The sequence below is a fragment of the Rhinolophus sinicus genome, chromosome 2, assembly GCF_057876585.1.
Source record: "Rhinolophus sinicus isolate RSI-liver-muscle chromosome 2, RSI-T2T, whole genome shotgun sequence".
Classification (NCBI taxonomy): domain Eukaryota; kingdom Metazoa; phylum Chordata; class Mammalia; order Chiroptera; family Rhinolophidae; genus Rhinolophus; species Rhinolophus sinicus.
Genome location: NC_142502.1, coordinates 30,997,033 through 31,011,763, shown reverse-complemented (window position 1 = coordinate 31,011,763; position 14,731 = coordinate 30,997,033). Strand labels below are relative to the sequence as shown.

General features: G+C 34.5%; 1 protein-coding gene across 7 annotated transcripts in view; it reads left to right on the top strand.

Moving 5' to 3' along the window:
• The window catches only part of LAMA2 (laminin subunit alpha 2), a 521,442-nt gene that overhangs the window by 167,497 nt on the left and 339,214 nt on the right, over positions 1 to 14,731 (top strand). For all 7 annotated transcript variants that reach the window (XM_074333566.2, XM_074333563.2, XM_088795458.1 and 4 more), the window contains exon 4: positions 6,885 to 7,127. In XM_074333566.2, the coding sequence (XP_074189667.2) occupies positions 6,885 to 7,127 (243 nt within the window). The remainder of the gene's footprint in view (positions 1 to 6,884; positions 7,128 to 14,731) is intronic.

The following is a 14,731-nucleotide window of genomic DNA, read 5'->3' as shown; positions in this document are numbered from 1 at the left end:
TAACTGAGTGACAAATACAAAGCATTTCAGCATGTGAAATTATTGTAAATGGATTTGTCTGGAACAAAGTACAAGTGCCAAGGAGACTGTCCTTTTGGACTCCCCATTACATTATTCTGTGGTTTTTGAAATAAGTGTAAATTTACAAGGGGCCATAAAACTCATCCAGAAACCAATAATTGGATGTATTTTCAGGTTAATTTTTTTAAAGTTTAGATGTATTCTGCTGGATTATCATGTAAACACATGTTGGAACTTGACTTAAACTTACGTCTAGTAATAGTATTATCAAAATCTGTATGATGATCTCTTCAAAGAATTTTTAAGATTATGATGAACCATTATTTTCTGTGATTGCTCAGAAATGTTTAGTGGGGAATAAGAACTTAGTAACATGTGATTCGGTGGGGGTGGATCTTTGAGTGAATCTTTTGTTGTACTTGGATTTCCAATGAATTCCCTATGTTCAACCCCATGTTTCACCCCTGCTTCTGGTCAGACCTGCTTCTGTGAAGTTCTGCTGGATTTCCCCCCCGGGGCAACAGCCAACTGTTTGAGTACTTTAACCCATGACCTCTGCTCTCCATCAGCCAACTGTCATGGACCTTCCAGAAAAATGCGAACTTCCCTCATCTCTTCTCTTTGTTGTTATTTGTTTCTATTTTATTTCTTTATTTTCTCTTTTGAAGTCTCAGGTGAAAGACCAGATACCATGTTTCCCCAAAAATAAGACCTAGCCGGATTGGGTCTTATATATTAACATAAGACTGGGACTTATATTAATTTTAGCTCCAAAATCCACATTAGAGCTGATGGACTGGCTAGGTCTTATTTTCGGGGAAACACGATAGTATGAACTACATCCATCAACTCCAATACAGAAAAATATATACGTTTCTATAAACCATCCCTGATTATTCCAGTGGGTACTAAGCTTGAAACCTAATGATTTCTAGGATCCTTTCTGGTTCTGATATTGTGTAACTCTCATTACTTTCTGAAATCCAATATACCTATATGGATAAATAAGAGAATTTGACAAGCACATTATTAGAACTAAGAATGCAGATGAATTTTCAAAATATATTAGAGATGGCATCACAGCACATGGAAATGCTAAAATGCATATCCTGGGCAAGAGAAGTTCCTAGAATATTGCATAGCCTCTTTCAAAATGAAACAGTTTTGTTGCGTAGATTTTCTATAGGAAGTTCACAGACAGATAGTCATGTGTGAGAGGAGACAGGGCTCAACAAAGGACAGAATTTAGATGGCCACATGTTGTTCTCTTGAGAGATTAGAAAAGAAGAAATGCAATAAGGTAATTAAGGTCGAGTCCTATGAGAAGGATAAAGTGTCATCTTCTATAGAGAGTGAATCTATTAATATTTTCATGGCTTTCTCGGGGATTGGCTTAGAGGAAACAGAGGTCCGTAGCTTTGTTATATTATTAAGGAGTCATATTTTTGGCCTGGTTCTCTTAACTGTGTGCCAGTGACACTCAAAATGTCTAAAAGCTATGCTCTACACCTGAGACTAATACAATACTAAATGTCAACTGTAATTGAAAAATTAAAAAAGAAAAAAAAAGCCTCAGTAAAATCTCCAAAACACTATTTTTTTGGTAGCATTTTTCTAGTCCTGTGATTCTTCTAAGGACAAAGGATAAACTAGGATAGAGTTATAGCAGGGAGTATTTACAAAAATCCAGACCTAACAATTCATGAGCTAGAAATTGAGTCTGGATATCAGACTTATCTACATGGGTGATAGATGACTAAGATATTCAGCCCTAGGGTAGCACAGAGTGGCCAAAGTCCCTAGGATGCTCACTTGCACCTTTGAGGTCTCTTTTTACCCCAGTGCTGTACCAATATGTATCTCAGCCATGGTATGATAAAATTGGAAAACGTCATTGTATACGGTGGTCATTGTATGTGACTGTGTTTCTCCCAAAATAAGACGTAGCTGGATCATCAGCTCTAATATATCTTTAGGAGCAAAAATTAATACAAGACCCTGTCATATAATATAATATAATATAATATAATATAATATAATATAATATAATATAATATAATATAATATAATATAATAATATAATATAATATAATATAATATAATATAATATAATATAATATAATATAATATAATATATAATACTGGGTCTTCTATAAATATAATATATAATATAATATAATATATAATATAATACCAGGTATAATATAATATAATATAATACAATACAATGCAATATAATGTAATATAATATAATATAGTATATATGATATAATATAATATAAGACTGGGTCTTATATAAATTTTGGTCCAAAAATTTTCGGGGAAACATGGTACTTATCACTTTGGGATTGAGGAGTCTTTAGAAAGACGCTATTGTCCAATTCTACCCTAAAAGAGATCAAGTTTTTAATGTGCTGCTTATTATAGCAGAAACATCTAATGCAGTTCTGCAACAATGAAGTATTACGTAATATTTTGTTAGGTAACATATAACTAGAATGTGAAATAAAAAGTTCACTTTGTTGTGTATAAAATGTGAAACATTTGTTATAACTTCAAGTTATTTTGGATTAATTCGTTATGCACTAAGTTTGTAAAAAGTGCCCACCAACAGTGAAAAATTTGGCAATTGTTTGTTTATATCTAAGGTTCATCAAAGCCTGTTCGCTATGGAATTTTTGTATTTCTTATGATGAGATGTTTGCTTTCCTTGTTGCACCCCATATAGGTTAAGGTTTTATTCATGTGGAAATAAGGTTTTATGACTACTGATTTTGAAGATTCTTTATACTGAAAACAGAAGACATAGTTAATTAAATAGTATAGGTGCAGTAGAGAATTATTCTATTAGGATCATTAAAATTGGAGTACTTTGAAAATCACTGTTAAAATTTTCACAGCCATTCTCAGATGCCTTCAAATAATACTTCTGTTCATTGTGATTTTCAATAATGCTGTCTACCACATTTTAAAAAGTTTATTCAAAATACTACCACATGCAAACTAATTTAATTAACTTTGTATGAAATGTGAAAGAATCCATAGAAAATAAATGAAAGAGGGATATTGTTTTGAAATGGGACTCTTCTAATATCCTCTAAGGAAATGACTGCTTTTCCGTATCACTTAATGGTGGCTGTTATATTGAATTATAGGAAGAGTCTGTGGGATTTCTAGTATAACTGCTTTCCATGGGCTTCATCTATTATTTCAGAAACAACACAGAAACTCCTAAGTCATGTGTCTATATTGTAGCTCCAAAAGAATTTGGCCCCTTCCTACATTTGCTTGCTGAGCTCTCTTTTATACAAAATTCTTTGTCAATAATCTCAGTGTATTTTTATTCTTTATATCTTATTGGGTACCTGTGATCTCTAATGTTTTGCTTTTTTGTTTTGTTTTGTTTTCTATTAAAAAAAAATAATTGTGCATTTTTTTCCCCTAAAAGGAAAGATGTCAATTTGAAATATTTATACAGACTTTTTTTTTCTTCCTAGAGAACATGTAGTGTTTTGTACTCATTATCTCAGTATCTCTTTGGTTTTGACTTTGAAAAAGAAACATTGGGAAACAGAGGATAAAAGAATTTAAGTAACTTCTCAGCTCACAGAAACAAAATAGGATGAACACTCAAGCAATGCATGTCTTAGTTCCTGAAAGTGACAAAATAGGCTGGTGTTGACTGGGATTCAAGCTCGAACAAGAACAACAATAACAACAACAACAAAACAGCATTAAGCTTATAAAAGTAGCATGGAAGCATGTTACAATGATTTGGGTTATTCAACTAAATCTAATAAATATAGAACGCCCATTATTTAAAACAGATTATAATAAAGATTATAGCATCTCTGACCTTTAGGAGCTCACAGTTTAGTTATTTGTATTCTTTATCATTTTACCAACATTGTCAGAAATACTTTAGGATTACCAGAAATTAAGACTGGTGTTTCGTATTTATAATAGAGACAACTATCTCTCTGTGTTATATTAGGTTAATCAATAAGTATATTCTTCAATAAATTTCTTTATGAAGAAATGTCATGTGAATGAGTTGTTAGATATGGAGTGTCTAAAATAAGTCTTTATGAATAATACCTTAAAAATGCAGAAATAGCAAATATTTTTAATAACAGTTGATGGAATGTGTTCCAATTTACTCCTAATATTATCCTTTCCATACTCATTTGCTGTAATTTTTATTTGAAAAGTAATTTTATTAAAAACTAAGGCATTTATGTTAATTAATTAATATAGTAGGGTATTGGATAGACAGTAAAAGTTCTCCTCCTTCTCTCCTTGATTCCTTGTTTGCAAATCCCAGAGGTAACAGCTTTAATATATTCATGTATCTCTTTCCCCAAAAGGTCTAAGTGTATTCAAGAATTTATATGCACAAACATAGATAAGAGTGTCTATCTACAATTGCACTTACCTGCACATCATTGTAAATATAGATTCATAATATTTCCCTGGAATGATATTCAATAAAACAGAGCAGTCATAGTTCAGACCGATCAGAACAGATGTCTTGTCTGTTCCTTGCTATGCTGAGGTAACCAGATGGTCTCAGGGGAGAGGAGGCATTTGGGAGGCTTGGGCTGCAGCAATTCACCAACAAAATTAAGTACAAAATTATTTAAGTATTTTAACCACCACTTTTTCTACAACTGTGCCTAAAAAGCAAGTATCAGACCTACTTTCAATCATTTGAAGGCTCGTGGTTCTTCCCTCACTGCACACAAGTGTGTCCGCCTCCAAGTAAAGATCTCAGAAGACCTCAGATCATTTCAAAAGACCTCCATCAGAGCCACTCAGATTCCCCCTTCATACCAACTTTTCATATTTATAAATTCAGCCACTTAGAGTTTACCATAGGTACTGTACCTGTATTCATGAAAGTCCATGTCAAAAGTATGAAGCAGATAAAATTTATTTCTAGTAATTTATTTCTAGTACACTCCTTTCAGGATTCCCTCTGTGGCCCAGCAGACACTTGAATCACATTGTAGTGAGTCTGTTCTCCCAAATGGACTCTTCCAGTGACCCTGATCACCCAGAATTTAGAGCTGTTAGTCTCCCCACATCTCATAGCATTTACTAAACATGAACATATAATGTCACTTTATTAGTAGTGTGTTTTTTGTAAGCCTCATTATTGTAACATATTATCAACCCATGGATGGTGGGATTGTAAATTAAATTAATTTGTATCTGTCTTTCTACTCAGGACATTGCATTTAAATGTTACTCAATGTTTCTACATTATTCTTTTGGACTTTTGGACTGCATTGGTAAAGGCACACATATGTACTATCACAAAACATTCATAGTATTTACTTTTACGTTTTCAAATTTTATGTAGATGTGAAAATAGATGATTGCCACATTAACCTCTCTCGCCACTCTGGAGCCGTTCTTTATTAAACTCCCCCCACCCCCCTTTTTATTTTATTTTATTTTATTTTATTTTTAATTTTATTGCGCAAGGGGAACAGGACTTTATTGGGGAACAGTGTGCACTTCCAGGACTTTTTCTCCAAGTCAAGTTGTTGTCCTTTCAGTCTTAGTTGTGGAGGGTTCTGTTCAGCTTCAAGTTGTTGTTCTTTCAGTCTTAGTTGTGGAGGGTGCAGCTCAGCTCCAGGTCCAGTTGCCGTTGCTAGTTGCAGGGGCACAGCCCACCATCCCTGGCGGGACTTGAGGAATTGAACTGGCAACCTTGTGGTTGAGAGCCCACTGGCCCATGTGGGAATCGAACTGGCAGCCTTCGGAGTTAGGAGCACGGAGCTCTAACCGCCTGAGCCACCGGGCCGGCCCCCACCCCCCTTTTTAAAACACATTTACCTCCTGTAGCGAAGGTACAGAAACCCTTCGTTTAATATGTTTCAGTTTTAGTCAGTTGTCTGCTATATTAGTTCTCCTCCATTATTTTCTGTTTGGGGGTATAGAGGAAATGACATTTATTATTCATTGCCAAGTCCTTTGCCAGGCACTTTGCGCACATTATTTCACTTAATCCAAATTGTCTCTCAGTTGAATACTTATTATTGATCCTAATTTACAGAAAAGGAAGCTAAGAGTTAGAAAAGTAAAATAATCTGCCCAAGGTCACATAAATGCTGAGGCCACAATTAGAACACAGGAATGTGTCTCCAAAACCCTATGTTGTTTTTGCTGCACCACACTAAGTCCATCTAAGTGTTAATTTTCAGAGGTTTAGGTAATAGAAATAAGCGTATTTTCTAAACCCTCGAGCACTATCATGCACACATGGAATTTCTAACTCATACTTTATACTAACACAGTAAGATGAGTAAATTGGTATGTCTTGAATGCTTTAGGTCAGAGATGTCCAAACTTTTTTCAACGTTTTTTACCAAGGACCATATGCAGTAAAATACACAAACAGCCGGGCCACTCACTCGAGGTGAAGTATGTATTGCCTCACCTGATTTATTTAAGTAAACTAAATATATTTTTGGAATTTGCTGCAGGCCAATAAAAAATGGATTGCGGGCTGCAGTTGGCCCACGAGCCACACTTTGGACACCCCTGCTTTAGATAATCATGTTTATAATGGAACTTTTAAAAATTAGGTGAGATGATGTCAATGAGTTGTTAGAGAACTGAAGTCAAATCTTAACCCATTTCTTTTAAAGACATGGCTGTCAAAATGAAACATCGCATCTTCTCAAAAAGGTATTAAATATTAACACGTAACAATAAAATCATTTCAGAGAACATAAAGAGTTTGCAATAAAATCTGAAATAAAATGTATTGTAGCATTAAGCCTTACATTTGATATAAAATGGTGAAAATACTTTGGAATTCAAAGGTGCACGTTGTTGTGACTCTTCTACAGGTGTTCCAGATTGCATATGTGATAGTGAAAGCAGCTAACTCTCCTCGGCCTGGAAACTGGATTTTGGAACGCTCACTTGATGATGTTGAATACAAGCCCTGGCAGTATCATGCTGTGACGGATGCAGAGTGCCTGACCCTCTACAATATTTATCCCCGCACTGGACCTCCATCATATGCCAAAGACGATGAGGTCATCTGCACTTCATTTTATTCCAAGATACACCCCTTAGAAAATGGAGAGGTAAGATGAGAAAACTCACCATAAGTACATTTACGAAGGCAAAATAGGGCTGTCAGAAAGACGTGAATATATCAGTAATTGGTGTCAGGGAGACTTTAAAATAGGATTTAGCAGAAGTACATTTAAATGAGTTATTAACTAAAAGGGAAAAACCCAGGTGATTAGAATTTTAACTACCTTCATCTAGTATGTATCTCCCATTTCCAATAAAGATCAGAGAAGAGGAAATGGGTTTAAATTGGAAAGTCAATGATTAATTTTACGTATAAAGAGACTTTTCTGACAATAAGAGTTTGCAATGATTGGAGAAGGATTGAGACCTTAAAGGAAGTCTTAGTTGTGTCTACTCTGGTCTGAAGATGGGGACCAAAAAAGATGAATTTGGGAAGAAAAATAATTCACACAAGGACCTAAATTAGAGGGAATTCTTTGTATGTTTTTCTGCTCTCACCACACAGGGCTACGGTGGGGTTCATTTTCTTTGGTCAGGATTTGCTTATTATATGCTTAATTCAAAAGTGCTCCATTTCTCTGTAACATCTTTTATTCTGTGATTAAGAGTTTAGTCATTCATTGGCTTTATTTAAATAACAGATTCAAACCATGGCTTAACCTGTTTGTTATCAGCAGTGTGTTGAACCATGACTTAAATTCTCTGTGCCTCAGTTTTGTCTCCTGTAAAATGTGAACAATAATCTCAGTTCTTACTTCATATGATTGTCAAGAAGATTAAATAAATTAATATATTTAAAGCATTAGAGCAGGGCTAACATCCATGTACTCTGTAAACATTAATTTGTTGTTGCTGCTGAACTAATAACTTTTGTGTAATTATTATTATCACTGTTAGTCTCCTCTCAAATACCCAAACTTTGACTTAGTGGCTCTCTTGGATTCTCTAATTATATTGCCTTAGTTTGTCTCTCTTTAGTATATGTGGCCTAGCTCCTTTTGTCCTACCTGCTTGTGTACATCTCTATTTATACTCATGTCTGATATTTTCTCCTCAGTAGTCCACACACCTGAACATAGTACGCTTTTATAGTCACATTTCTGGAAAACCCGTATTTATATTCTATCATGCCCTCCTCAGCCAATGTAGGGTTATCTGCTTAAACACTTCTGGGAGAAAGTTAGATGTTTGACATAAATCGATCACACTGTCTTTTGGCACTATTATTCTATGAGTGTATCCCAGTGTCTCACTATATTTCATATTCCATGTTTAAAACATATCAGTTTTGGGGAAAACAATTCCAAATGGTGCTCTCAGCAGAAGTCTCAATCTACTAAATGACAAGTAGTCAAGCACAGTGAGTCAAACAGCTGTTCAACTTGCTTTGTGCCCAGAGATATCCAATTCCTGGCCAGAGAGAGCTTTGGTGGTATAGTGGTGAGCATAGCTGCCTTCCAATTCCTGGCCAGAGTGGCCTGAGGATATGGGAGTAGGGAGGGAGTACGGCAAAAACATATTTGAGTTGGATTTTTATTATTTTTCTCCTGGATCCAGTGTTTACCCAGAACTAATAATTATCTAATATTTATAAAGCTATCCTTTACTTTTAAAAAAAGGTCCAATTCAGAAATTAGTTGAATAATATAAAAATGTACCTAGATAGATATATAACTCAAGTTATGTGCATATCCCAAAGCATGCTGTTTCTGCATTGATGGTGATTTTTCATCCTTTTAGACCATGTTAACCTATCAACATGGAACAAATAGATGTTTGTTCAACATGGAACAAATAGGTTTTTGTTTGTTTAACTGGCTATGTATTGTTTTCACTCTTAGACATTAACCAAAAATACTCATTGATAATGACCATTAAGAATAACTTATCTTTCTCTGTGACTTGCTTTTTTTTTTTTTTTTTTTTTTTTTTAAGTCTATTTCTCTCTTATAGGAAAGCGGGTGAAACAGAAAGCAATTCAAAATATTTTAAGTAGAATGATAGTATTTTAAAATAATAGTTAAGTCCAGACCTCACCTAGAATATCTGCTTCATTTTATATAGCTTACACTGTGAAACATAATACTTTTTGGAGTAAACAGGTGCAGCGAAGGTAGGGGATATTCACCAAGATTTCCAACTCAAATGGTAACAAAACTGAGATAAGAATCCAGTTTCCTGACTCCCAGGTTAGTGTTTACCTTAGTAAAGACTGGGCATTGATTTAAAAATAAATATGGTGATTGATAAATTCAGTAACGGTTTAGAGTAGATATGGAAATGCTGAATGCAGTGTAAATAGAAAGAGTCCTAGTTTTGAAATATCATGATACAGAAGAATGTATGTGATATTAGAAGATGGGGTTCTGATTGTAGTTTTTGTGGGACATTTGGCAGGCCATTTAATCTTTCTGAGTTTGAATTTTTTTACTACATGAAATAATTTAATATATAAATTGTCCTAATGCGTCTTTCCATTCTAAAGTAATGTAATTTTAGATATTGCCCACAATATAACATGTGGGATTATTCTAAAATTTTTGAATGCCTCTTTCCAATATTTAACTGACAAGTGACTGTGAAATAAATCTTAGTATGATTAACTTTTAGTTTTAAAATAATACACTTTTGGATACCATTTGAAATGCTATTATTATGTGCTACGTTCAAAACTTCCCAGAGAAGTGACAGTCAAGAGAAACAAACATATAAACTAGTAAATGGAAAGTGATAGTATAAACACTACAACAATAGTGTATACAGAAAGCAGTAAATCCTATGCTGGGGAGACAAAAGAGCCAAATTTAGTAGGTGACTTCTCAGAACACAGGAAAACCAGAAACAATTCTTAGTATCTCAGAAGTTTCAAGACCAATATACAAATTTATCTCCAGTATGGCCTATGGGTTAAACTAAGCATATAACAGAATTAACCTCCATTGTTACAGGATATTTTTATTGGGTATAGAATGGTAGATTTATAGTTATTTACTTCTGGCACATTTTATTACCTTCTGGTTTCCATTGTTTATATAGAAAAGGTCGTTTGTAGTGTCTTTCTCTGATTTCTTTAAATATATTTATCTTTGTCTTTTTCAGTAGTTTTATTGTGATGCTCCAAGTCTGCACTGCCCAATACAATAGTCACTAGCCATATGTGGTTATTTAATTAAAATTTTAATTAATTAAAATTAAACTAAAATTGAAGTCCTCAGTTGCATAGCCACATTTTAAAGTGCTCAATAGCCACATGTGACTAGCAGTTACTGCATTGGATTGCACAGAATAGAACATTTATATCATTGCATAAAGTTTTATTGGGCAGGGCTGCTATGGATAATTTATTTATTTATTTATTTTTATTTTCAGGATTGTGAATTATTTGGTTAGCATATCTTTAGAGAAATATCTTTCATCAGTTCAGGAAATATTTGAGCCATTAGCTCTCCAAATATTGTCCCTTCCCAATTCTCCCTCCTCTATAAATACAATGAAAATGATTTGGAACTGTACACACTATGTATCGTACACTCTCTTTTGTATATGCTCATTCTTTTAGCTTTCTGTTATTTATTCTAGGTATTTTCTTCCGGTTTATTTCCAGTTTACTAATTTTCTCTTCAGCTATGTGAAATTTGCTATTGAAACTATTCATAGGATTTTTAATTTCATTTATTACTTTTTTTTGGTTCTAGAATTTTTCTTTGGTTTATTTTCAAGTAGTTTAGTACCAAGTTTTATATTGAAATTTTATATATCTATTACAATTTTAATTTAATAATAAGTTTACATTTAAATATTTAACATTTTATTTTTCATCTCAAGCATAAAGTAATAATTATTTAAGTTTTTAATTTGACAATTCTAGTGTCTAGTCTTTGTGGATATATTTCTGTTTCATTTGCTGATTCTTTTTATGCTGTTTTATAGCCTATCATTCCTGATTATTTTTGCATAACAGAAATTGTATGTGAAAAACTGTATAGAAGTAATTTGAGGCCTGAGATGATATTGTCATATTATTATTATTATTATTATTATTATTTTATGCTGCTGTCAAGCAATGGCAATATGGATAATCCTAATCCAGTTTCTAGGATTCTTATTTCTGGGACACTTAGTTGACTCAAAACTGTGCTGTAATCCAGTGACAGCTGCTTTTATTCCAGTTTACCTTCATTTCTAGGATTTCTGTCTTTGGAGTCCAAACCAAAGTGTGTGGGACTTATCAAAGTCCTCCCCCTTATAGTGCTGGAGTCCAACTTTTGTCATCCTAGTACAGTCATGTGCCACTTAACAACAGGTATGCATTATGAGAAAGACTTTGTTAGGCAATTTCATCGTGGTGCAAATATCATAGAATACACTTACACAAACCTAGATGATATAGCCTACTACACACAGAGGCTATGGATCTTAGGCTACATGCCTGTATAGCATGTTACTGTGCAAAGGGCAAACAAATAAAACAAGAATAAATCAAGCACAACATTAAATGATGTAATCAAGAGAGGTAAACAGGAGATGTATGAGGTTGCTACCAGTGTAACATGGCATACTGTTTTACAGCAAACTTTTTTATACATAGAAATAATGCCCTCTAAAATAATAATACAATGCATAGTACAGTAAATACATAAACCAGTAACATAGTTGTTTATTATCATTATCAACTATTCTGTACTGTATATATTGTATGTGCTCTAATTTTATACGACTGGCCACACAGTAGGTTTGTTTACACCAGCATCGCCCCATATATGTGAGTGACGTGTTGTACTATGATGTGATGATGGCTATGATGTCACTAGGCCATGGCAGTTTTTCAGCTCTTTTATAATCTTATGGGACCCCATCATATATGTGGTCTGTCATGGACTGAAATATTGCTCTGTGGCACATGAATACACAGCACGTCTGTCCAAAGCACTGCTCAGTCTCTCAGCTATATCTTCTGGACAGGGAAATACCCACAGGACAAAAGCTGTCACAATACACAGATTACCTCTTCAGACGTCTTTCTTCTCCTTGAGAAGGTGATTCTTTACCCTTTTGATTGCTGTCAGATGGCTTTAAATGAAAGTTTTTATGTATTTCGTCCAGTTGGTCTAGTCGTTATCATTGAGAGTATTGGCACTAAGTATACAATCTAGTATAAACTGAAGCATATAAATGCGTAAATCTCGTATGCACTTTTTAAAAAAATTTATATTTTGGAATTTTGTTAAATTTACATAAATGTAAGAAGAGTACAATGAACCCTTATGTCCCCTTTACCCAGCTCACACTAAAGATAATATCTTACATAGCCATCATGCATCTGTCAAAACTAAAATATTAACATTGATACTTTACTGTTGTCTAAATCTCAGATATGTTTCGGTTTCATTCAGGTTATCATTAATGTCTTTTTTTCTGTTTGGGATTCAATTTGGGATGCTGTATTTCATTTAGTTATTGTGTCTCCTTAGTCTCCTCTAATCTGTGACAATTTCTTAATCTTCTCTTGTGTCTCATGACCTTGATCACTTTGCAGAGTACTGGCTAGGTTTTTTGTAGCGGATTAGTTACTTTGCATTTGCCTGATGTTTTCCTGTGATTAGACTGAGCTTCTGTGTTTGAAAGAAGAATACCCCAACGATGAAACAGCTTGCCCACTGCATCACTCATATTTATTTTTGTATCTATATCAATTATCTTTTTCTTTTTTTATTAGTTTAAATGTCTTATTGTGCGTCCAGATAGGTTTTGATTGTAGACAACAATGTCTAAAAATTCACCACGATTTGAAATATATATTTTTGATTAAACGCTGAATGATTATTTGCTTCCAGCCCTTCACATTACTCTTTAAATGTAAATTTAAGTCAGAGAATAAGAGAAATATGTGTAGAGTATTTTAAAGGTCCACCCATGAAACAAGATTTTTATGAAAGCACCATGTCTCAGTTATAACACACTAATCAAGCAATAATCTTTATGTTATAGGCATAGAACATTAAAAGAAAATAATCTTCTGTGTTTAACATCAAATCTATTGAGTCTAAGGTTATTACATATTCATTTGTCTGGAAGCTTTTGGAGACGTGCCAAAACTTTGAGAACACTCTAAAATATTATATTTTAGGTGTAATGTGCATAATTTTAGAGCTAAAAGATACTTTAGGTAAATTCACCATTGATCTGTTAGAGAATATCATAGCCCTTGATTTCAACCTCTGTATCCAAACTTTAATACTGCCCTCTGTTCGTATTATCATCTTTGAAGACCATTTAGCTTTTTCTTTTGGTCTCATGAATCTTAACAGCGTCCCCTCTGGTTATTTCTTCAGCTTTATTTGTTGCTCCAGGCACCGCCACTTTTTTCCCTCCACTCTCTGGTTTGGCTCCTTCTCTGCCCCACACATCGCCTTCAAGAGATCAACAAATGTTAATCATGTGGATTCACCAGAAGTGTGTTTTAGACCAATACATAGCCCCCTAGATAACTAAGTTTAACTACTCCCAAGAAAGAGATTACTCCTGCAGTCTAGCATCCTGGGCTTGCAACCCAAAGGGAGAAGAGAAGTTCACTCAGATCTATGAGATAATCACATCTCAGGGCCTGACAAAGGAAGGAAAATGGAGGACACTGCAGGGGTAATAGTATGACCCAGTATGTTGTTATCCAGCTTGCAAACAGAAGGAGGCATTGAGCAGGAGCCTTCAAAGATGTTCATTTTAGAAAGGCAGTTTTGTATCCTCAATGCCAAGAGACAGCTCACCAGGGACACTGCTTTGCCTTGCTTTGAGAGAATGATCCAGGCCTCCCAAATAGCAGTTGCAGGGTTTGAAGCAACAGACCTCATGGGGGTCTCCATTACTTTGAGGCCAGCCAAAGAGAAAAGCTTTGATAGGAACAGCTACAAACACATACTTCTCCAGCAGTGCTACAGGGAGCCAACTCCATCAAGAGCTGCAATCATCCCAAATGCTCCCTGCCTTTGCTCAAAGCTGTTGCCCCAAGATGCTATTGAGAACTGCTAACAAGAACTGCCACTTGGGGGCACCACTGAGAGCTGTGCTTGCAGCCATGGTTCCTTGTAAACGTGGCTGTACTTAGAAATCACAGAGGGCATTTGAAAGATAGCTGTTCTGGGAGTAAGACTTTTAATTCAATAGATTTGGGAAAAGCTCGGGAAACTCTATGTGTATTTTAGACAATATACTCCTGGTGATTTTGATGTCTCTACTTCCAGCTTATTATTCAGATATTTTCAGCCTTCCCAAACTCTGGAGAACACATCATCAGTTATTTAGGGAAAGGAAATCAGTCAATCTAGCTACTTCTAACTGAAGAAAGGGACTAACATTTTTCTGTCAGAAAACATGATCGGCTTTGGAGGACTGAATCTCTGGATGGGTTTGAGTTGAATAAATAAACTTTGAACTGTGACTAGGTTATCAATGATTGAAGATGTGGCTGAGAAAAGAGAATCACATTAACAATATTGACAGGGATAGGACTGTATAGATGGCACTGTTTTAGGGGTCTTAGAACTAAAATCATAATAAATGTTTTTGTTATGTGAGATTCCCCCCTTTCTGTGACTGGGGTTAGTCCTTTTAATTTCTTCAGATTGTCACTAGACTGCTAACTAAATATTCATGG